This window comes from Thermobia domestica, chromosome 4 (genome assembly GCF_964235325.1).
Source record: "Thermobia domestica chromosome 4, izTheDome1.hap1.1, whole genome shotgun sequence".
Classification (NCBI taxonomy): domain Eukaryota; kingdom Metazoa; phylum Arthropoda; class Insecta; order Zygentoma; family Lepismatidae; genus Thermobia; species Thermobia domestica.
The window spans coordinates 329284479-329310238 of record NC_137457.1 but is presented as its reverse complement, the minus strand read 5'-3'; the positions used below and the strand labels follow the sequence as shown (position 1 = coordinate 329310238).

Genomic DNA, 25760 nt, shown 5'->3' with positions numbered 1-25760 from the left:
AACCATCTTTATTATTGAAGTATATTATGTAATGGTTTGAGCATCTTTAAGCGTTGATAAATGCTCTTCATTGTGTTCGCACAATCCTTTTTATCAATTTATGATATTTTACTATAAATCAGGTAACACTAAAAGAGTGTTTAAGATTTAAAATTTGGGTGAACTTGTCAAATTTCTCGTCTCGTCCCGAAAACAAGACAAGAAGAGAGACGGATGATTAACTCAATTGAATAATGGAACAATTTGGAGGAATGAAAATGTGGGAGCACTCCGAAAAACCCACGGACACCATGTTGTCCACCATGAACTTATTTAGTAGGGGACTGAAGCAGGGACCCCACGCACCAAAGGTAACTGCTCTACCACTGAGCCACCGTGCTTTTAAAAAATATTGATTGATTGATTTGATTTTAGTTTGGCGTCCCTTTCAGCAGCGAGGCTATATGAGACGTGAACCTACTGATTCGTTTATTATATTAGAGTGTATCTATGTACAGTGTACAAGTATTTTCGACTGTCAGATTGGGCAGTGTAGTTGATTAGAAGTACAGTACGGTATTATTTTTCTTTCCTAAAGCAATTGTGAATATTAGTCACTATACAGGCTTAGATTCATACATTCATAACTTCATCAGACAATTGGAGTACCAGATCGATATGCCTCCCCCCCCCATTTTATTCGATAAAACGGGAGATTAGTGTACAAAATAATCAAAAAATAGATAAGCAACCGTCAATTCATTCACATATAATATTATAATCGGGACTACGTGGACGAAAATAAGACAAAAAGTTTTTGACGATTCCTATTAGCAAGAATAAACTAGAAAATGGAATCAACTCTTTCAGTTTAACGTCTCACGATTACGCCCTTGAGGCCTAGGAATACGGTTGATTAAGAGACCTAATCACTGCGAAATTAAAATACCGCTAATTTTACTGTAGTTATATGATATCTTTAAACAGATAAAATATAATGTAAATAAGGAACAAGGGCGCGCTAGACAATATTACTTTGCATGAAGAACCATTATCGCAAATCATCCAGTAACTTTTCGTTTGCAGCCATTTATAAACGCGAAAATAAATGCCGATTTTCTAAATGGCGAGAAATCGAAAGTAGTCGTGATAACCGTAACAAACTAACTCTATGGCCTATGGAACCCGGAGGTTCAATGCCGCGTTCACAAAAGCTCTCCATTGAGTTCTATCCTTAGCTAACTGCATCCAGTTTCTACTTTGTATTCCAACCTCTGCGAGATCCATCTTAACATGGCGCGTCCTCAGGTTGCGGATCGAGGAGAAGGCCTCTAAATATAGAGATTAGCTGCGAATATACTGAATAAGCAGTCGCGGACAGCCGACTAGAAGTAGTCCTCCAGCTTGGGGGTTTGGGTAAAGCAAACAACCTCATCCTGTATTAAAAAAAAAAAAAAAAAAAAAAAAGCACTTGTTCAGAAATATTCACAAAAGCCTCGTGATAACCCTATCTCATGTAAAGTAATATTGTCTAGGGAGCTCTTGTTCCAGTTTTCAATTGTCTTTTATCTATTTTAAGATATCACATAATTACTGTAAAATTAGCGGTATTTTAACACTACAGTGGTAACGTTCAGGAAACTTTCATAAATGGTAACGTTGGGTCTACGGGACCCATTCAAGTTTTTACGCACTGAAATTAATTAAAGAAGAATATTTTATTACTTCGAGCTTACATTGACGAAGTTATCTTTAGTTACATTAAACGAAAGAGTACAGTAATTTATTTTGAATGCCAAATTCAAAATTAATATATGTCTTTTATTGTTATGAAAGTATTTAAGGAACATTTTTCATTCAGCTATTATTTAGTTAGGTTTGGTTTAGACGCATTATTCAATACGTAAAACAATATTCCAGACATGATACAATAAATGAAAAGTGTTAGGTAATGACGATATTACTTGAAACTGAAGGAAAATATGTCTTTTAACTTTCTTTCAATTTTTCTTTGCACTAATTTCCATCGAATTTATGAAAAATTGCAGCCACTGTTATTGGCATCTTTACATGTAATGATCTGAACATTCACCACACAACATTCTTGCGTGACCCAGGCAAATCCACTTACCACAATTCAGGGCCGGCGCGAGGGGGGGTCGAGCCGTGTTACTGCCCAGGGCGGCAAAATTTCAAAAAAAAATAACACAGGGGCGGCAAAATTTGTGAAAAAAAATATAAAGGGGCGTCATGTGAAAGTACCGCCCAGGGCGGCAAAACTTCTAGCGCCGGCCCTGCCACAATTTTGGCAAAATACCTGGTTTTGCTGTCTTTACACATGTAGCAACGTCCTCGTTTCAATTGCATAGAAGCATGCTCTTCAAGGGTTAATCCACATAATCTTGCAGCTGATTTTCGAAGATCAGTAGGATTGCGTTTTTTTTTTTTTTTTTTTTTTTTGTGCTCTCTGCATCAACTGGCTCTGTATCAATTCTTTAGACAATTCTTTAGACATTGGTATACGAGCAGTCACGATGTTACTAGAACGAGAACGAATATTCACATTTCCTTTTTTCTTCCTCCATTTCGTGTCCTTGTCTCTACCTACAAAATATTTATGCACAGTTTCTTCAAAATCAGAACTTCCATCAGTGTTTCCTCCTTCATCACTAGTATAATGATCACTAGGCAAACAAAAGTCAGGATCACAATCTTCATCATCTTCTTTGCAAGCTATATCACTTAGTTCTTGCTCTAACATGTCCCTTATTCTTTGAACATATGCTTCATAGCTTTCGGCCATGCTTCACTTGAATATATATATATATATATATATATATATATATATATATATATATATATATATATATATATATATTAAAAAACTATACAAGTGCTTAAAAAACATGCAAATCAACACACGGAAATATAAAGTTTTCTCCTCTAAAATCGCTACTTAATACTATTTAATCGTGCTAGTAAAAATAACATCACTGGTAACGTTGGGTCTGTTTGGCCCACTCTATGAAAAGGCACGCGGCACACAACAATGACCAAGTGAAAACTAAAACAGGCTACGTATGATTAAACTACAACTTAGGAGCGGAAGGTTGGGGGAGGATGTAGCAGTTCGAGTGTTGTCAACTAAAGTTATATTATTTTTTGTAAAGGCTTGGGTCTCACAGGCCCAACGTTACCAGCGTAGTGTTAATTTCGCCGGGTTAAGGCCTCTTAAGAGAAGTGAATGATGATAAAAGAATTGGCGGAGTGAAAATATGGGAATAAACAGAAGCAGTTCGAGAAAACCCACGGAAAGGATGTTGTCCATCATAACCTTGCTTGAGTGGCGATTGAAACAGGCACCCCACGCCCCAGATGTAATCCACTGAACCATGAGGCACCGTGCGTCCAAAGAATAAACTAGAAATAATTATTTAGTATTAACTGTATTATGTCCTTTCCAATTCATTACTACCTGCGACACTAGAATGTTGATAACATTCAACATAGCATATACATGTGTGTGTTTTAATTTTCTTCACTGACAGAAATCGAAATTCCACATGAAACACCTGTTTAAAGAAAGTACGAGTATCACACAACATAATAAAAAAAATAGTACTAATTTACAGCTAATAATATGACACGGTACTCAACGCAATTACAGACTAACGCATAACGTTCCGCATGACGCATATTGTTAACGCAACATGTATGCTACAAGGTGAAAAAAAAAAAAAAAGAACCAGTCGGTAACTCTTCAGATGACCAGCACCATCTGTAATAACTTTGAATACAAATTGAACGAACGAAGAATCGATGATTCGAAGAACTGGAACTGCAAACCGAAAAGAAGGCGTGCCACAACCGGTCAGTTTGCTTACGGGACATGCAAGTAATTGTTTCAGCAATAAATTGTTGTGGCTATATTGCGCCTTCCTCAAAGTATGTTAAAACATTCAGCTCCTCTGCTTCCGGGGCATGGTCACGCAGGGGTCACAAGATTACGAAATGCTTCAGCTGGAGGAAAAGGGCATCAATGAAAAGGAGTATTGTGCAGCAATATTTAATTACTTTTATTGTGTATTAAGGCGTCTTCCTGAGATTTAATCAAGCAAAAATGAATAAAATTACAAAACAAACTTATTCACAATATTTGTAGAACGTAATTGAATTACAAAATAGACAGTTCTAGGTCTGTTCTTACAATCTACAAGGCACGTCCAAAAATTATGTGTACTAGATTTTTGTAAGTTTCAAAAAATGTATTTAAAACAAAGCTTTTACATGGTTACATCAGTATGTGTGTGAACTTTTTTCCCCCGTAGTCGCCATCACTCTCGATGCACTTATTGAAACGAGGCATAAATTTTTTTATGCCTTGATCAAAGAAGACTGCCGCCACCTCTTCCCCATCCACCTTCACTTCCTCGTCAGCTCAAAGTTTTTATTCACCCATGTGCATCTTCAGGGAGATGAACAGGTGATAGTCTGAAGGCGCCAGGTCAGACGAATGCGCGAATCAGTCAAAATCGACGGTATTCTATTCCTTTGCTCATCGTGCACATCAGTACGACCATTTTTAAATTCACGATATCATTTAAACACACTCGTACGATTCATAATTCCTTCGCCATAAACTGATTTGATCTCATTAGAAAGTTCAGACGAAGATTTTCCTTTCACAACGAAATAACGGATAACGCTGCGAATTTCGCAGTTAACGGCAGATTTCATTGACATCTTTCACGGGAGACGTTATTGTGCCCCCAGTTTTGGTAGTACTCACTAGTGATTGGGCTCACTGGTAAGGGTAGGAAGTATGCTACACGGCAGTGTGACCAGCATAGCAATAACAAATTCCCTCTGCCCACGAGGGCCCCAGTATATTTATTTTGTAGACGTGCATTGTATATACAGTACATAACTGCCAGACTCGGAGATCTTTGCGCTGGATAATAGAACTTAAAAATAATTATTTTAATGTGTTTGAATACCTGCTCCATCCTTGCCTTTTAGCCCAATGATTTATATGAGGTATTATTTTCCTGCTTTTTTTTTTCTAAAATAAACTGGAATTTTCATGGTTTCATTCACTGATTTTTCTTCAAATCCATTTAAGAGTTCCTTGCTATTTATTATTTAACATATATATACGGTCATCCAGTAAATAAAGGTTTAGCTATACAAAATAAACAAAAAACAATATTTATTGGAAAAACAGTTCTGTTACATATCTGAAGCTTCCCTTATTTCTATACATAATCACCACCTTTATTTAAACATTTGTCGCATCTGTTCACATGCTTCAGTCATTCCTATGTTATACTCTTTTACTGAGAGTTCATTATGACAGGTGGTCACTGCATTCAAACAGAAGACCATTACGATAAATCTAAAAGCGTTATTGTGAGACTCTATGAAAGCTACGGGGGAGTCATTCAAAACAGGAGGCGACGTATGCTTTTTGGAGGAATTATACTTCTTCACGACAATGCCCGCCCTCACACATCTGCTACAAGTCAAAAATTGCTGGATCACTTCAGATGAAAATTTTTTGATCGTCCACCCTATAGTCCGGAGTTTGCTCCTAGCGATCTCCATCTCCCTACCTTGAAAGAGTTTCTGGGCGGTAAACATTCTGGAAGTAGTGAAAAGTTTGAGAATGCAGTGACAACTTAGCTTAATGAACTAGCGGCAGAAGAGGCATGGGATTTCTGAATCTCGCCAACAGATACGACAAATGTTGAAATGAAGGTAGTTATGTAGAAAAGTTAGGGAGGCTTCAGGCATGCAACATAATTGTTTTTCCTAATATTATGTCTTTCATTTTGTATAACTAAATGACTAAATGGTCTTGATTTTCTGGATGACCCCCTTATATATATATATATATATATATATATATATATATATATATATATATATATATATATATATATATATATATATATATATATATATATATATATATTCAAATATATGAATGGTATGCAACCTGAACGATAGAGAAAATGGTTGGGTTGCCTATCTCACAGTCACTATTGTTTACTGAACATTATACGTTGTTTTATTAATAATTTTTGCAATAAGTATAATCCCCACATCCCCCCGTTAAACTCGAAAATCCTAAACCGGCTTTGTATGAGATTAGATTTGGTGAAAATGTATCTGTGCACAAGCTTTCCTACCTCTAGACACCCCCTTCTGTGAGAAAATTTGATAAGAGACGCACACTTTCTTTTACTTATATATAGTATGTATATAATGCAAATTAAGTTTTGAAAAACCAAGTGATTTATGTATATTTTCGCTCAGGTTAGGAAAACGTAACCCTTTGTTGCTTTATTGCTGATTATGAAAATCAAGAGAGAGTATAAATCCATTTGGAGGAGGGGGAGGAACAGTGATCCACAGCCACCAAACCCGGAAGTGATAAAACGAATTTACCAGTCCAGGAACGAAAGAATCAGCTATTGAATTTTTATTCCAGTGTAGCACAAAATAATAATAATAATAATAATAATAATAATAATAATAATAATAATAATAATAATAATAATAATAATAATAATAATAATAATATATTTAATGATTTTATAATCTACGTAACTTCGTAATGAACTCCCTACATTTATAGACAGTTATTCACACCAAACAATAATATTGTTTTCCTTTATAGACGCAAGAAAATAAACTTGTAACTTTTATACACTCTACCCTATATTCAGACGTTAAAAAATGTGATTTCTGTATCGTACAATATGTCGTTTTGATCTTTCCCAAAGCGAAACAGTTACAGAGAGCTTTTGTTTTCACTGGCAACATCTCGTGTTTCTTATCCTTATTATTATTATTATTATTTATGTTCGAACAGCCTTCTCCTCTGGTAACAAGTTCCTCCACTGCAATGTACAAGTAAAGATTTTTTTTTTTCATTCTCATCGCCTTTGACTTGATAAGTTGTTGGAAGATGGCGTGCATACAGACGCCGAATAACTGGACTTTGCAGTACGTTTCTTCTCATAATGAGACAATAAATCGACGACAAACATTCGAGTCTTCGTTTCAGTTCAACATTTTCACAGGACCTCTTCGTTTCGAAATGTATATAATGAACCAGTTACACGCTTCTTGTACATGCCGCGATGATTCTATTTACAGCTAATGTTCTTAACGAAGCCCAAATGATAAAAAAAGAAAAGGAAAAAGTCACGAAAGAAATTTAATGGAAAAAAGACTATACTTAAAACGAATAATGACAAGTTTAATTTTATCTTAATTTGACCTGAAATACTTTATACGTTAAAAAGGAAATAACAAAAACATACTTTTCTGACAATCTTTAATTCTTGTTACTCATTTCATAACTAACATAATGCCAAAACTTAAACATGATACAACTAACCCATATACAGGCATTTAGGATTTAGAATTTAGATTTCTGGGCTTTCGGCATCTAGGGCCACTTAGCCCGTCAGGTATGAGGGATGATGTCCATCGGCGAACACACTATCCAGGGGAAGGGAAGGAAGAAAGGATTGGGGAAAGAAGGAAGGGGCCTGGGACCTAAAAGTTAGGTACGATCCCGACATTTGCCTAGTGTGAATGAAAATAACCGTCATTCAGGATAACTGGCCTCAAAAAAACTTTTTACACTTTTTCGACCGAGTGCCCCCACCGAGAATCAAACCCGGGACCGCTCACACCGAATGTGAGAGCCTTAGCGACTACGCTACGCCTGGGCCACTACAGTACTTACTGTACCATGCGAGCGAAGAATTTTTATTTATTTAAGTTGAGGTTAACATCCTCTTATTCTTGGCCAATGTCTCAGAGATAGAGCGCTCATCTCTAGTGCGAAAAGTAAATGGTTCAATTCTCAGACATGAGAGTTTGCGGTACACGTTGGTCTTCTCGTGGTTCTCCCGTTTTCTCCCACATTATCATTTCACTAACTATTTTATAACAAATCACTCTCATTAATCATCCATCTTCTTTACTCCAAAGAACACAAAAACGTGGGACGTAAAATTGGAAATCAATTCGTTGCATAGGGAGCACATATTTCAATTAAGGAACACGACAAGAAAATCGGCAGTTGGAAGGAGGAGATCAACTGGTTATGTAGGAAACTCATTACCGTAGATATGTTTTGCAGGGGAATTGGCAATTGTAAAAAGGAAATCAGTTGCGTGAATAAGGATCACACACTTCCATTAAGGAAGCACAAGAGAATCGGCAATTGGAAGGACGAGACCAACTGAGACATGCTTTGCAAGGGGATCGGCAGTTTTAAAAAAAAGGAAATCAATTCGTTGCATAGGGAGCACATATTTCCATTAAGGAACATCATAACAGAATCGGCAGTTGGAAGGTGGAGATAACTGGGTAAACAGGAAACACTTATTACCATAGACATGCTTTGCAGGGGATCGGCAGTTTAAAAAACGAAATCAATTCGTTGCATAGGGAGCACATATTTCCATTAAGGAACACCATAACAGAATCGGCAGTTGGAAAGTGGAGATCAACTGGGTAAACATTGGATCAACTGGAGATCACTTATTACCATAGACATGCTTTGCAGTTGGAAAAAGGAAATTCATTCTTGCACAGGGAGCACATATTCCATTAAGGAACACCACAAGAGAATCGGCAGTTGGAAAAAGATCGTAACTGACTGCACAGAAAACACTTACTACCACAGAGATGCTTTGCAGGGGTGTCGGCAATTGCAAAAAGGAAATCAAAATTCGCTGCATAGGGAGCTTTTATTTTCATGAAAATGTTTGCAACAGAATTGGTAGGTGGAAGAATAAAATCAATTGATTGCATAGGAACCCCTAATCCTACGAAGAAATTTCGAAAATTACATATATAAAGAGAACTTAATTCAAATAGAAATTCAGACGTCATCTGAATCTCACATGACTCATCATTTACTAGATAGAAAAAATATTATATTTTTAAATATATATATATATATATCACCTGAAAAGGTTCAGAAGTAGATGGAAAAGAACGTCGCAAATGTTGAACATGTTGAGACTTGAGTCTTCCTTTTGTGTTTTGTAATCTGAAGAAGCATGTCAGATGTTAACGAAACGTCTTCCGACACTTTAGTTTGTTACCACCTTCACCATGCCATTTATTTTTATTTTTATTTTTAAATCACTAATGAAATTTTGTTGAAGCGTGTGTAGCTCTTAGAAGTACTGAAAAAAAGTCTTCTTTCAGAAAGAAAAGCCCCATTGACTTTCCTCGTAGAAGATTGACGAGCTGTTGCACTGAAGGAAAGACCATCTTTTGCATGAACTGTGCTGGTTTAAGAGGCCGCCACAAAGCAAAAAGCTCCACATGGAGCCCCAACAGATGGAGACACTTCTTGTGTCCCCCCCCCTTTTAAGAGCATATCAAGGTACTAATTATTGACGGTAACTGAAGCATTACAAATTCTCTTCTCTTTTTCAATCCAGTATTATCTTTTTCTTTTTGTCGTTCTGTGGTACCTCCTCAAGGAAAGCTGTTGGTGCAGTGCTTCCACGAGAAGCATACACTATGCTGTGCGGCCGTCAACAAAACTCCCTTTTTTCAAAAAAAAAAAAAAAAAAAAAAAAAAAAAAAAAAAAAAAAGAAGAAAAAAAAAGAGTGGAAGCTTATAGGTGGAATGATCTTTAGGCGATGGCAGAAAAAAAGAACTAAAAACGTAGACGTCTGGGAAGAAGACTCGAGGAAATCCTTCTTCCACTGAATGTAAGAAACACCTTGGGTTGCAAAAAAAATTGCAATTCTTACAATTTTAATATACGCACGATTTACCCTTTTTCGTCTCCCTTGGAGCTTTGTGCTAGAACCGAAGAAGGACTACAGATGATTGACAAAGTAATTGACAATGGAAACTACATGGAATGAAAATCAACATCGAAAAATCGAAAGTCATGAGAATATCCCGTGGGTTAGAGTAGAATAAAGAGAACTTGAAGAGGTCGATCATTTCAAGTATCTGGAAAGTATTTTGACGAAAGACGCTTACTGCAACAAAGAGATCAGGTCAAGAATAGCCATAGCCAAAGAAGCATTCAACAAGAAAAGATCACTCTTAACTAGCAGCCTTAATATTACACTAAGGAAGAAGTTGGTCAAATGCTATATATGGAGTATTGCATTGTATGGTTCGGAAATTTGGATTTTAAACACAAGCCATTGTATATACGATGTTTTTCTACACCTTTTTTTTTTTATTCCCCTACATAATGTTAGTAATTATAATGTTTGTGTGTGTATGCCAATAGTATATATATAAATCGACCAAGAGATGACCAAATTCTCCACAGGAGCTACAAGGAGAGAGAAATAAACACAAAAATTTCTATTAAAAATGGGGAAGTCACCTAGTAATGGGCTGATTACGGCTGAAATATTAAATTACACTATGTTTCTGATTTACGTGTCTTAGTCCTACAACTTCCTGTCTGTGTACGATTCATACCTGTGAACTCACAATATTTTGATTGTTTGGTAAACATGAACGTTTAATTTGTAAGTTAGATTTAAATTAACGTTCTTTTTTTTTTATGAAAGGTTAAAATTATTAGAACAATAAGCTTGAATTCCGTTACAAGAATAGCATAAGATATTTGATAAGCGCTGACCTCCTTTGAAAGATTGGCCTGTCAATTTCACGAGCTCTCAAGCGCATCCATTTTTACTAAATTTCGAGATGTTCCAGAATTTTTGCTAAACTGATTTCAGTGACACAACACTTATTTAAACACACAAACGATGATGAACCATCATTTTTTTTCCTTTTCTATCGTGATTGTATTTAAAACGAACACTTACCGTTTTTTTTTAAAAAAAAAGAAAATAAGCACTTCACTGAAATATTTTGCTCTGCTTATGATTGCTGAACCAATGTGACATGATCAAACAAACTATAGTTTTCTTTTCCGAGATTGTCCAAAAATGAACTGACAGATACAGCACGACAACCAAACAAAAGTTGACAAAATAAATTAGAAAGAAATGAAGACAAAAAGTTGTTGCAGCATTTTTGGAATTGTGTAACCTAGATAACAATGTTACATTACCTAGATGCTAACCATAATCCCCTTAACAAACTGTATCTCGAATGTCCAAGGTACAAACTCGTTATACTGTGTAATACTTTATCATAACCTAGAGCAGCGGTTTTCAACTTAATTCCTATCACGAACCCCATTTTATCACATCCTCTTGCCAGCGACCCTCTTATAATTTCTGATTTGTAATAAGCTTGTGTGGGATTTTTAATATAGCTGTTGCGGAGATCTCACGATATCTATCTATTTCTATAATAGTAGAATCCATTTCTTGTATATAGTGGATACAGTAACTTCTCTAAAAGCGAACGGATTAAAACCAATTTGGTCAGTTTACTCATATTACAAATATGGAATCCGATCCGTCATATTGTTTCAAAATGGAGGCCGTTTGAAAATTTTAACACTTCATAACTCCCTTAAGTGTGGGTCGTATGTTAAAAAAAATAAAGTGATTTCTAATTCTGGTTAAAAAAAAAAAAAAAACTGGGACAGTTATTTAAAACATTATTGAGTATTTTAATTTTCGAGAGGCCGCAACTTTGAGTTACATTATATTGTTATGAATTTGGTACATTTTTGTGTACGTGTTCAGTATCACCAAAACCTGTTAAAAGCAATTTATTTATATTTAAAATTTAGGAAACAAATAAAGTCCCACCCAACATCAACATTCATCGTGGCCAGCTTGCTGGAAAAAAAGACTATTCGCTCACACACATACGTATCTCATTACATTTCAATTTTAATTGTTATTTCAATATGCAAGTTTTGTTGCATTTCTATTTTTCTGATATTTCCATATGCAATTCTTATTAGTTTCATATGGCACCTCTTTCATTTAAATTTATTTTTAAACACTCTGCACCTGTTGCAAATGTTTATATATATATATATATATATATATATATATATATATATATATATATATATATATATATATATATATATTTTTTTTGTTCTTAACAATATGTATAAAACTAAAAATATGCGTGTCAGAACAAAATTCAAAATAATATTTAAAAATATTTTTCCGTATTAGGTTCTATTTATATTTCTCTCTTCCACTTATCTTCGCGAACTCTATGAAATCCTCTCGCGAACCCCAAGTTGAGAAACCTTGATCTTGAGTGCTGATCTCAAGATAAAGGAGAGCGACAGATCAGATTCAAACTAGTGGTGCCGAATGATATGTGATAAGAATCGGCCAAATTCTACAATAGACCCATTATTAATACTTAATGAAATAAAATGTCCAATGATGAGACATATTCGACGATAGAACTTGTTACGCTGAACAAAATTATATGCGCGAGAATATGGGCCCTGCTACGTGAGGTCCATAGAGTTCGGACCAGGCCCGTTTCCAGGGAGTCTAGGAGGCCGGGCCCCCCTTAAATTTTTGCTGGCCCCCTGAAAGTTTTACAGTAGGCTTGCAAAAGAACTATAATATGGTGATGAACTATCGTATGGTTGGATCGGGCCCCCCTAACATCAGCCTGCCCCCTCCTACGTTTTTGGGCTGGCTACGGGCCTGGTTCGGACTTCCCTCGAAAACTTCCTGACTCAACATACACTTGTACATCTTTTCAATAAAACTATAACTTGTTTAACATAGAAATGATTAATGTAACATGAATATCTGATCTTACCTTCATCTGTTACAATTAATTATTGTCTATTTGGGTGTAGAATAACACCCGTTGAATGTTACACAAATGTAGTGGCTTGTAGTATTGAACCTGAAATTTCTATGCGAACAATGCCATTTGCTAAAGTGAAAATGATATTAAAATATACCCTTAGTAAGCTCTTTATTATGACTAAACTTTGATTTTTTTCTTTTTACCTAATGTAATATCGATATGACGGGCTAACACGGCCATAGATGCCGAAAGCCCACAAACCTAATTCCTAATCCTAATCCTAGTGACGGACTAACATGGCCATAGATGCCGAAAGCCCAGAAATCTAATTCCTAATCCTAATCTTAGTGACGAGCTAACGGCATAGATGACGAAAGCCCAGAAATCTAATTCCTAATCCTAATCCTACAGTATAAAAATCGCCAATGATGGAATTCTGTGTACATCACTGGGTAAATGGCTTTCCAAAGAGAAGTGCATGGCGAGATATTTTCGAACAAGGTTATACACAGAACTCACCAACGGTGCAATTGCAATATATGTACTACCTAACGGGCATTTATTACTGTCAAACTACATTATACATATGATACCATGTTAGATAATAACCATCTCAGAAGGAGAATAAATAACTTCCATATTCTTATAACTTCCTGATCTTTATGGCACTTGGTGCCAAGAAGAAAAATTCATAATGCGAAATAAACAAAAGATTAACTTTATCGTAGAGGGAAAATTCCCACAGCACAAGGGAGAAAGAGCAAAAGCAAATGCACGTGGAAGAAACAGTGAACATCTCTCATAACCATTATGATAAATCAGAAGAGGAAGATCAGACTTTTCGTGACGCAACTGCTCCAATAAAATGCAATCGCAGAGTTCGTTATACAGTATAACGATTTTCGCGATTCGATGTTAACAATGAAACGCCAAAACATGAAACAGGTTGGCGTAGCGGTGCAGCTAAGCAAAGAGAACATCGCACTCTCAGGGAAACTACGAAATAATTGGTTCTTTCATTCACGTCCCCGTCTAGTATTCTCTACCTCATTCATTTATATAACCATTCATGTATATATATATATATATATATATATATATATATATATATATATATATATATATATATATATATATATGAAATAAGGAAGGGAAAATGTGATATCTCCCTCTAAATAACTAACTAACTTACTGGTTTATGGAACCCGGAGGTTCAATGCCGCATTTACAAAAGCTCTCAACTGACTTCTATCCTTAGCCAATTGGATCCGGTTTCTACTTTGTATTCATATTTCTGCGAGATCCATCTTAATATTATTCTCCCATCTGCGCCTAGGTCTTCCTAAGGATCCTTTCCGATTGCGTTTCCAGTTAAAACTTTGAAAGTGTTCCTAATTCCTTTCCTTCCATTCTGGCTACATAACCTGCCCACCTGAGCCTCTTAGATTTGACGATGGAATGATAATGTGGAAGGAAACTATAATACCCCGATCGAGCCAGGGACCTCACGCACCAGAGGTACGCGCCCTACCACTGAGTCAGCGTGCCTCCCTTTAGGTATATGAGTTTCGTTGCTAGGTATATCTAACAAAAGATCAATTAGGATTTCAATACAAATACAAACTTGGGGAACGGGTTCTCCCAGTATCGGCGTTTGTAGTGAACATTTTAGGAGAGAGGATGAATAGGTAGGCAGCTTACTGACAAGGCCACTAGCCACTGCGCTATACTATACATTATTACATTATTACTCGCACTTTTTTTTATTTATATTAAGTTACCAAATTTTGTAGTTTCATATTTCAGGATAAAACATACTAAGATTAAGATGTTTTGTTTTTGTAATTACAGGTGACTAGAAGATCGGACGGACACCAGTCACAATGATCCCGTCTGTCCGGATAGCACACTTCGCACTAGTGGCCATTGTGTTTATGTTCAGTGTAGCCATCTCAGCAAGCAATGCTCAGGAAGTTACCACCGACGAATGTGACCCTGAGATGATCGGATTTGAGATCGTCACAGGCTACGTGTACTCAGCGCCTACAGATATGATGGACTCCCTCCCGGGAACACTGATGCTCACGGACTGCCTGGAAACGTGTCAAGAAAACGACACCTGTCAAGCCATCAACTATGAGACAGGGCTTTGCGTTCTGTTCAGCACTAACGCAGACGTTTATCCGGGTAAGTCCATTCTCTTCCTTAACCAAATATATTTATGTAAAAGAAACTGCGACAAACACTTTAATTTCTGAGTTTGGTTTAAGGCAGGGAGGCAAAATCTCAACAACTTCTTGATGGATCATCATTTAACTAGAAAATCATCATCATCATCGCAGGTATTCTGTCATTATTGGCCGGTCACTTGCCGCAGCTGAGAAGCTTCCATGTTCCACGGTCTTCAGCTAACCTCTTTGTCTTCACCAGGCCCCCCTAAACTTTTCGTGGTCTCTCCAGACCTTAACACAATATGCTATTATTAATACGAAAAACACAATTTAACTATTGGCAAGAGAATGTTTAATGACTTGGTACCCTCCTAACATATTCATGCCCCCCCCCAAACTTCTGTAGCTCGTTGCGGGCCTGGTCTTCACGTATGGTTTTTCTTTTTAGATATCGTCCATTAATTGTAGTCTCCTTTACCTCCTCCCTCTCTTTCCTGTCACCATACTTTCTAGCACGTATCTCATGACACAATTCCTTCTTAACCAATGTTTCAACCACTTTATCTTCCTCTTCTTAACAATATCTAAAATGTTCTTTTCTCCTTACCATTTCTAACACTCTTTCATTCATATTCCGCTCGACTCAGCTAATTCTGTCCATTCTTCTCCACGACCACATTTCGAAAGCTTCCAGTCCTTTTTTCATAATTTTTGGGTAATGTCCAAGGCTCACATGTTAGGAATCGAGTTTGTTGATAGACGTGATCCATTCAGTTGGTTCAAAGACATGGACAATCAAAAACCAGTTTACCATTCATTCCTAGGGAAAGTAATATGGTTATCATCTCTGCTTGATCGACTACCCGCTGCACTGTTCAGATTAGCGGGTTAACATAATGTTCAGGATACATACTATTTTCATTTTTAAGACATATATACTATATATTTCCTTTGAGGCTTCTCAATTTGACCCGCACTGCACGAAGCTAAAATAAGTGAAAGCAAAGGGATGGCTTTATTTTTTAATTAATTTTTTAAAAAATGTTCCACAATAACTTCTATCAATAAAACATTTGATTTTGGTAAAATATGGCATATATTTATCTGAAGCTTCCCAATGATATTCGCACTGCTGACTTCAAAATCAGTCAAAATTAAGGGAGTGAATTAACTCCCTTCCCGTCTTCTCCTCTTTCCCCCCACTGATTTAGGAATTATGTTCCACGAGAGCTTTCGTAAATATCATTCAATTCTGACAGAATATGATGCATATGGGCGTTTCTCCACAATCCCTATTGCTTTAAGCTGAAATTAGTTAGTGCTGAGGGAGTTAATTTACACTCTACTCCTGATGAAATAAACACAAACACGCGATGAAAATTTCCTAAAAATTCTTTGATTTTAATGACCCATAGTGAAATTGATGAACGTTAAGGGCATGACAAATTCAATTTAAAAAATGCTCCTACAGTACATAGCATCATCGATAAATGGATTCTTGTATTGTAGGTAACATTTTAAGTTTTAAAAATTATTATTATCAATAATAATAATAATAATAATAATAATAATAATAATAATAATAATAATAATAATAATAATAATATATTATTATTATTATTATTATTATTATTATTATTATTATTATTATTATTATTATTATTATTATTATTATTATTATTATTATTATTATTATTATTATTATTATTATTATTATGGCATTTATTCCGAAGTTGGGCGTCCGCTTTCGCCACGTTTTTTCGTTATCTCTTTTCCACATTTTCCGCAATTTGTTATTAGGTTCATTAATCCGTGCTCTTCACAAACTTTTAAAAGATTTTGCTCGTTATCAACGTATTGCTTCACAAATGTTAAAATTGTTATTTCATTGCCCTTGTACATTCGCATTTGATAACATAAATGCTCGTTACTTTCCCACAATGCAGATGTTCTGTTAGCTTGCGCCAAGTAGTTCCCTCTGCTCGCCGTATAGTCCCATGTTTATAACCGCTTATATATAACAAATAAACAGATTTTTCGAGACCCTTATATATTATCAAGCACACAAACGATTAAATTATCCATATCTTTCCTGTAAATTTTTAAAAAAAATCATGGAAACGGACGCCCAACTTTGGAACTTAACCTATTATTATAATCAAAGATAGCAACCAGGGCCTAGAGTTGAACGGTATTCACCAGGTTATGGCATATGCTGATGATGTAAATTTAATAGGGGATGATAGGAGAACAATAGAAAGAAATGCAGAGATCTTACTAAACGCTTGCAGGAGCAAGGGTTTAGAAGTAAATGCAGAGAAAAGTAAATACATGGAAGTACGTCGGGACCGTAATACGGCCAATTATGAATGCGTTAAAATATTAAATAATACTTTTGATAAAGTGGATAGTTTCAGATATCTAGGATCAATATTAACAGACGAAAATCATATTCACGAAGAAATTAAATGCCGACTAAAAGCAGGGAATTCGTGTTATTATTCGGTTCAAAATCTCTTGTCGTCGCGAATTCTGTCGAGGAATTTGAAGCTTAAAATATACAAAACGATAATCATTCCTGTTGTTCTGTATGGTTGCGAAACATGGTCACTTACTCTGAGGGAAGAACGTAGACTGAAAGTATTTGAGAACAAGATCCTGAGACGAATATTCGGACCTAAGAGGAACGGGAATGGGGAATGGCGGAAACTTCATAACGAGGAATTACATAAGTTATATGGTTTACCCAACATTGTTAGGGTCTAGTCTAGGAGGCTTAAGCGGGCGGGTCATGTCTTGACTGGAAGACCAATCGGAAAACGACCATTAGGAAGACCTAGGCGCAGATGGGAGAACAATATTAAGATGGATCTCGCAGAGATAGGAATACAAAGTAGAAACTGGATGCAGTTAGCTAAGGATAGAAGTCAGTGGAGAGCTTTTGTGAACGCGGCATTGAACCTCCGGGTTCCATAGGCCATAGAGTTATTATTATTATTATTATTATTATTATTATTATTATTATTATTATTATTATTATTATTATTATTATTATTATGCTAAGAGTTTATTATTTTCTGCTGGAAATCCTTCCGATGTATTGATCACATCTTCCTTCCGCAACATCTGTTATAATTGAATAATTTTCTAGAATATACTCTACAGACTAGAACCACCTCCCTCGCCGTTCAAGAAAAAAAAAAGTCTTAAAAAAGTATTTCTCACCGCTTTCGTGTTAACCTATCAAATGAAAAGTCGATCTAACACCATCATTACATAAAATGTTTCTTCTTGTTATATATATATATATAAGAAAAAAACTTCTAAATTGCTTCACGCGATCGGGTGTTCATCTCACAGCGTTTTTCCCATAATTTCGACGCACGCTGTGAGATTAGATTTAGAGGATGCGCTACGGGGAGGGGGAAGGAGGGGATGAAGAAGAATCGCAGTTCTCAGAACTAAAAACAAGAAACGATGACTGCACTGGTCTTAGAACACTATTAACCAGAAAAAACAGAACAAAAATAGCATCTCTGTGTAGTTGGATAGCCCGGTAATTTCGCAACAGGTTTGTAAGCCAGTGCGACAAGGTTCATGCTTGTCTCGTCCGACAACATGGTTGTTGTACGAGTACGTACATACATGAGAACAGGTAGTCAGTAGCTGGGAATCATTGCAAGTGCAGAAAGTTGTAAATCCAGCCGAACCTTCTCCCCCAGCCTTGATTCTGACATAGTTTTATCCCCGGGACATTCTAAGATAAAATCTCCTGAGAAGTAATTGATAATTTATTGCTATACATTACATTACATTATAAGACCCAAGTGTACAGGAAGAAGATGATAAAAAATCACATTGCATACTTAGCACAGGTGGTTTCTATTCTTTACTTTTTTCAAATGCATTTTTCTTTAACCCTATAATGACCTCTGTTAGGGGAACGTGGGGCATAACGGGGTATGGGGGCATAACGGGGTATCGGTATTTTTCGAACTGTAATTTACTGTAATCTAGCGATAAGTATCTAAACAAGTTTCTCAAGGACGAAGGGCTGTCACGCTTGAGTAGCGTTCTTATCAGTCGAAAAGGAACAGTGCTATGTGTCAGTTCTTTGTTTTCGTGCTGTGGCATATAACCATTGGGATTTTTCTTTTGTCAAGATAAGGCAAGTTATTTATTGCACACTTTTAAACTATTGATATGTTGAAAGAATATTTCTTCTGTGTTTGTTGTGTATTTTTGAGGTTTACGGATTGTAGGTTATAACAGAGATACTCGTTGATTTAACACTACAGCTCATCTGGGGCAAAACGGGGTGGGGCAAAACGGTATTGTAACCACCCCATTTTGCCCCATTACCCCATTATGCCCCGTAAGAGTATGGATTGTGTAGTTCACTACCAAGCTTGAAACATTTCTTGTTAATACTGGGATTGCATAAGGTCTTGTTTGCTGTCATCACACATATAAAAGGAAATGAACGATGGAAACTTGGGAGGAAGAAAAGATGAAGGAGGCCATCGAGAGTGTAATACGTGGTGAAATGGGATATTATAAAGTTCCCCGACAGTTCAACGTTTCCCAGACTATGCTGGAGCGGCTTTGTAACAAGGAACGAGAAAACCTTGGATCTTTCCAGAAACAAGTGGGATATTTCAAGCCTGTGTTTACCTATGAACAGGAGTACGAGTTAGTAGATTATTTAGTGAAAATGGAAAGGCGACTTTTTGGTCTAACTGGTAATGAACTGAGAGAATTAGCGTTTTAATTGGCAGAAAGAAACAAAATTCAACAATTCCCCTTCAATAAAGAAGAAAAAAGGTTGGAATTGACTGGTTAAGAGGATTTATTAAGCGTCACCCTGAAATAACACTTCTTAAACCAGAATCTACATTAGGCGCTCGCGCGATGGGGTTATCCATCTTTTATTTCCTCGTCTGAATTTATATATAAGGTTCGAATACGCAGTTTTGTTTAAGTTTTTCATACTCAACTTCAAAATCTGTTTATGTTGATTTGATGTCAGGAAATATTAAGATTTAAGTGACAATAATTCGATGTAATCTGCATAAACTTTGTAGTACAATTCCTAATGATCACATTTTTTTTTCTTTTTCTTAATAGTGCCTAATTCAGAATTACCTTATGCTTTTTGAAGTAATTATCAGCATTTTTTTAAAAAGTACTCATCTTTTGTTATATGTGATTATTGAGTCTAATAAATATTTCATAAAATTCAAGTTGTATTGTATAATAGTAATCATATATTGTTGTTTTATAATGATAAGTCTATATTAGAGCTGGATATTATAGATGTAATACTGTACGGGGCAGTATGGGGTAGGGGCATAATGGGGTTGACTGAAATCCAATGTTCCATTATGCCCCACGTAGGGGGCATAATGGGGATAAGAGCCATTTTTGGAATAAGCTAAGCAAAAAGGTCCAAAACAATATTTTTGAAAGGATTTGCTGGTTGAAATATTACAAGAAATGTTCAATGTGTCTACCACAAAAAAATTACTGCAATTGAGATATTGGCTACCAATTTAGAAAAGCAAATATCTTAGCTTCCCCATTATGCCCCACGTTCCCCTACATACCTGTAACACTCAAAATTTCTTCCTGGGTCAGTAATTTTCTCGGTTAGTTCGGCCCAGCCTTGCATATTTCCCTATTCTGAGCCAGACTTATAGTTTCTTACCCCCTACATCTTGTATTATCTAGAGCGTTTATGTTTCAAGTGTGTCCTTGCTGGCGCTCCTGCCGATGTGTGTTTCTCCCTACCTCCCTTGAAAGAGGAGAGAGAAGTTGCTATAACCGAGATCTTTCAATTGTTGGATCCAGAGCGTTGCCTACAATTAGTTATTTCACGCACTTCCCTGTGCACTGTCTTATTAGTCATTCTAAGTAGACTACGATCTTCACTCGTCGAAACGAAACGACTCAATGACAAATTGGCAACACAGTCGAGATTATTAACTTCTTTCCCTTAAGCAAAGTGAGGGCTTCCTCCATAAGAAGTTGGCGGGGGTGGGGCCGAAGAATGCTTCACATATTTTCCGAGAGCACACTTGAAATAAAAAGGTTCTAGTCCTATATTTAACCTCGGCCTTCCTCTGAGTATTTTCGTCTTCTTACCATAATCTATTGCCTCTTTCAGAAATCTCACTCAGTATGTTCCTCTTCTGCTCCTACAATTTTCAACACAATTTCATCCGATACTTTATCTACTCATCAAAATTTTACCGTTCTTTTATAGCATCATATTTCGAAGGCTTCCCTTATCCGCTTTTTTTCTCCCTTAGAGTCTAGGTTTCTACCCATCCATTTTTACGCAATAACGAGGTTATCAAGAACAGAATCTACTGTTACCGTGATATCAACGTTTGAATCCGAGATAGCTGGAGGTTATGAACGTCATCATTTAAGATGGATCCTTACAGTATTTCGCCTTCAAAGAGGAATGGAGTAGAGCACCACACAACCGGTGCCGTCTCCAGCAAGAAAGTATGCTTTGAAGCTTCTTGGAAACGGACTCTGAGGAGACCAAGAAAAGGGAAGATGATAAGCAGGATGGACAATAATCGTGCTGTTATTCTAATTTTTTAACAACCGGTTATATATATTCAGAGAGCGAGATAGTAGATGGACAGGTAGATATAACTTCGTTAGGAAACAAATCATACAATCTTTTACTGAATACCGTACGTAACAAGTAGGGCCCTACACAGCATTCTAATACAAGGTGGTGGGACGAAATTAGGTAGCGAATATATTGGAAAAGAATTACCCAAGATAGATGCTTTTCGAAAAAAAATTGGAAAGTCCTTAATCAAGAAATGGATCCACAATTGTTGATAACGGTATGCATGTGTTTTTAGATATAAACAACCCTCACCACTACACTCATATGATCCCAGTTCTTATTCTTGATATCTGAGCATTTGAAATTAAGAAATAAACGCTTATAACTTATTCTGAGAGATCGTATGTTTAACCATACAGCTGTAAGAATTTCTAAGAACAAAGATAGTTAAACTAAATTTTACTTATTCCCAGGGTATAACTGGGTAAAACTTACTATTATGTCTGAATATAACAAACGGTTCTGCAAACTCGAAATATTTTAACAACCGGTTTTAGCGAACCGGCTGAATAGCACCACTGACAGTGGTGTGAACCAGTTGAATGACACTACTATTCAGATTAAATCAATAAATCTAGGCAAATTATCTTTATTCCAACAGTGTACGAGCATCTACGAGTTCAACACATGTTCTACGCTTTGTGTTTTGCTTTGTCTTGCTTTGTGTTCACTTGCGTTCGTGTATAAAGAACACAAAACACATTCGCGTATTCTTACCTTCACTTCTATTTTAAACAAATTCAAGGCGGTTATCTTTGTTCTATTGTATTCTTATCTACCCTTTTGCCTTCCTTCTGCATCTTCATATGCCGCTCTCAAATATTATAACACAAAACCACAGCCATACCAAAAGGAGCAATGAACATAATTATTAAGAAAGCATAGCTTTCAATAGCAGATTGGTATCATCAAGCAACGGAAAACAAATACACAGCTGTCAATTAATGCAAATTTACATCACTTCCCATTGTTTCCACGGCTATTACGGTTTTAACAGTATTGTATTTTTTAACGACTCTCCTAGTCTTATACTATTCTCTGTACACATCAAATGATGGACTGGAATACAAATTGCTTAGCAATAATAACCGACATTCTGAATATAGATTCTCTACCGTATTCTGTCTCAAAATCAAGTCGGAACTTTTTTTCTTTGCAACGAAATACGCTATAAGAATGTTTTTATTTAAACATATAATATATGCAAGACGTTTCAAATGGGGAGGGGGACTGAGCCACACTGTAATAGAGCTTCTTATTGTGGTACTAAATATGCATTTATTATATAAATGTTACTGTTAGCAGCGGCGGATCACTCAACACCCATGCACTAGAAACTTCGTGATGATGGCTCAGAAATATTTACCCTGTGCAAACCGTTTTCCATCACGAAGCTCGTGTCTTGACTGCAATGTTCTAAGTCTCATCTCATTTAAATGAAGCTGTAGTTGTTTTTGATATGCAAGGCCCACCTAACACGTCCTTCTTAAGGTAACTGTATTTGGATGGACAATCCCTGCAAGGCATCAGTCCAACCCAAGCCAAGGAAAGCTAAATGAAGCCAAGTAGCGAAAAATGTGGTAGCGGTTTTCTGCACGAACTACCCATCCATTACAACAGCCCTGACAGATTGGAGGCACAGAAACAATATCCAAACATAATCAGGCGGTGCGTGTGAATATTTGCTTTACAATACAGCAAGAAAAGTTATTCATTAAAAAAAAAAAAAAAGTAATGAAAGGCTTCGGGTTTAAGGTGATAATTAAGCTCAGTTATATAAACATAGCAAAGTGACTTTATTAGTCATTTGATAATGCACCATCGGAGAGCAGTCACTCACCTACATACAGAAACCTTTTTAAGGATCAACACGGAAATAAATAAATGAACGAAAAAAAAAACGAGGGAGGGAGTAACAGTATTAAGTTTTGTATTCAGTCAGCGACGACACAGTTATGTATTTGGATGAAGTGAAGAGGGTGCCCACAGCTCCTGAGTAATAGAATGAACCAAGCAACACACTTAACACCTGTTCAGTGTTCAACGGAAAACAGTTACCTTCTCAACATGACGCAGCGCTGTTTCTCGGCCATGGTTCAGTAAGCGAGCATTATTTTGCTCCGCACAAAACGAAGCAAAGCATTATGTTTTTGCTTGCATTTGCTAACTCCATTGTGTGACGATAAAAAGGGACAGTTTAAAATGAACGTTATAATTGACGAATTGAATAATCTTGTAGACAATGCAATTCAAGAGCACGCTCTTAAAAATAACTAACCATCATCATCGTCATTTGAGAATGAACTTTTGATGTAACCAGTGCAGATAATCAGAGCATACGATATTAATGATCAATGCAAATTAAATTCTATCTTCAATTTTTTAAACTTAAATTTGTGTCCATTAAACGTGGCAAAGCAGTAGAATTCTCTCATCCACGTATCTATAAAATATATTTCAGGAACACCTTTAAGAAGATTTTTCCTAATTCTTAGAACAATATATCGCAGAGCTCCTTCGTGGCTAAGCGGTTAGCGTACGCGCCTTTGGCGTAGGAGACTCGGGTTTGATTCCCGGTAGAAGCTCATGTGGTTCGGACCCCACGTTAATCAGTAGGTCCAATCTCATATAGCCTCGCTGCTGAAAAGGACGTTAAACTCAAAACCAACTCAAGAACATATCGTAGTAATTTTAGCACACACAAGAAACATTCAAAAATATTTCTCTGGCTGATCTTAACAACAATGAAGAAATATGTCCGGCTGACCCTAACACACATTTATGAAGCATTCGAGAAATATTTTTGTGTCCTAGTAATCCAAGCACGTTGAAGAAACATTCAAGAAATATTTTAATGTTCAGCAGATCTTAGTACAAATATAAAGCATTATGTCCGACTGATGATAACATATTTATGAAGTATTCAACAAATATCTACATGTCCGACTGATCCTAACACCAAACATTGAAGAAATATTTCTATCTCTGGATAATGGCTAATGCTAAGACATATGTATGAAACAATAGCCGGTTGATCCTAGCATACATTTATGAAGCATTCAACAAATACGTCTATGTCTGACTAATTGTACCAAGCATTTTAGGAATGATCACACACACACACACACACACACACACACACACACACACACACACACACACAAATGGATCAAATGATTGCGACCTTGACCAATAATTAGCATTTTGATCAGAGGTCACAAAATTTTTGAATGGCCCTAAATCGAGTTTTCGTATTTTCTACGGAATAAGCACATCATACTGAGTTAAGTGATAGTTTGGGTTTAGCTACGCTGTATGTACAGTTCTCCAGAAGTCGTACAAAAAAAATTTGATTGAAATATATTGGACCTTTTGATCCAAAAAACATTCAAAGAATATTTCTATATCTGACTGATGCTAGCACATTCTCACCGATGCTAATGTATAATTATGAAGCATTCAAGAAATATTTTCATGTCTGTCCGATCCTATATTTATGAAGCATCCAAGTGTTTCGATCTTTAAAAATTGATCGATTTTTTTTGGGGGGGGTATATATAAAGTTTTAGCCTGTTGACTTTGGTTGTTAAATAACAAATTTAATTTAAATGAAATTTGATTTATTGATGGTTGCAGTTACAAAATTAACAAATAGTACAGTGGATAGAAGTGAATATATTATCCCGTCACGGGATACCGATTTCGCTACCCAATCCACGGCTCAGATATCGGAGAAATGGGGAAAATGACTTACACTATTGTCTCCAGTTTCATGCTCTACAAAACGTCTAATCCTTGATCGCTTTGGAGTGAAGTGACGAAATGTTAAAAGGCGCAATGAAAGAGAAATAATCCCGCTGCTCCCAAACACCTTTTTTATTTGAAAGTTTATCTTTGTTTTTACCTTTTGTCTAGTTATTAAAAAAAACACACACACTTTAATAGTTATTTATTCAAAGGTTGGGTGTTAGAATGCGGGGTTAGGTTTTATTTAGTTGCCTATTGGTTTTCGTTCATTGTCAGTCATTTCACTATTTTAAAATGTTTTTAACACTTAAAGAATTTTCGTTTGTTCTTCTTGGTGGGTACATGACACAAGAAATATTTCTATGTTCGGCCACACAACAAAGGGATAAAACGAGTTGAGTTGAGTTGATTTTAGTTTAGCGTCTTTTTCAGGATCGAGGCTACACGGGACGTGGATCTACTGATTAACGAGGAATCTGAA

The 25760-nt window shown here is 36.1% G+C and overlaps 1 protein-coding gene across 1 annotated transcript in view; it reads left to right on the top strand.

Annotated features, from left to right (window-relative positions):
- Window positions 1-25760, top strand: part of LOC145684456 (uncharacterized) — a 173502-nt gene that overhangs the window by 59664 nt on the left and 88078 nt on the right. Inside the window, exon 2 of the mRNA XM_081756865.1 lies at window positions 14561-14896. Within this exon, the coding sequence (XP_081612991.1) occupies window positions 14593-14896 (304 nt within the window). The 5' untranslated portion in view covers window positions 14561-14592. The remainder of the gene's footprint in view (window positions 1-14560; window positions 14897-25760) is intronic.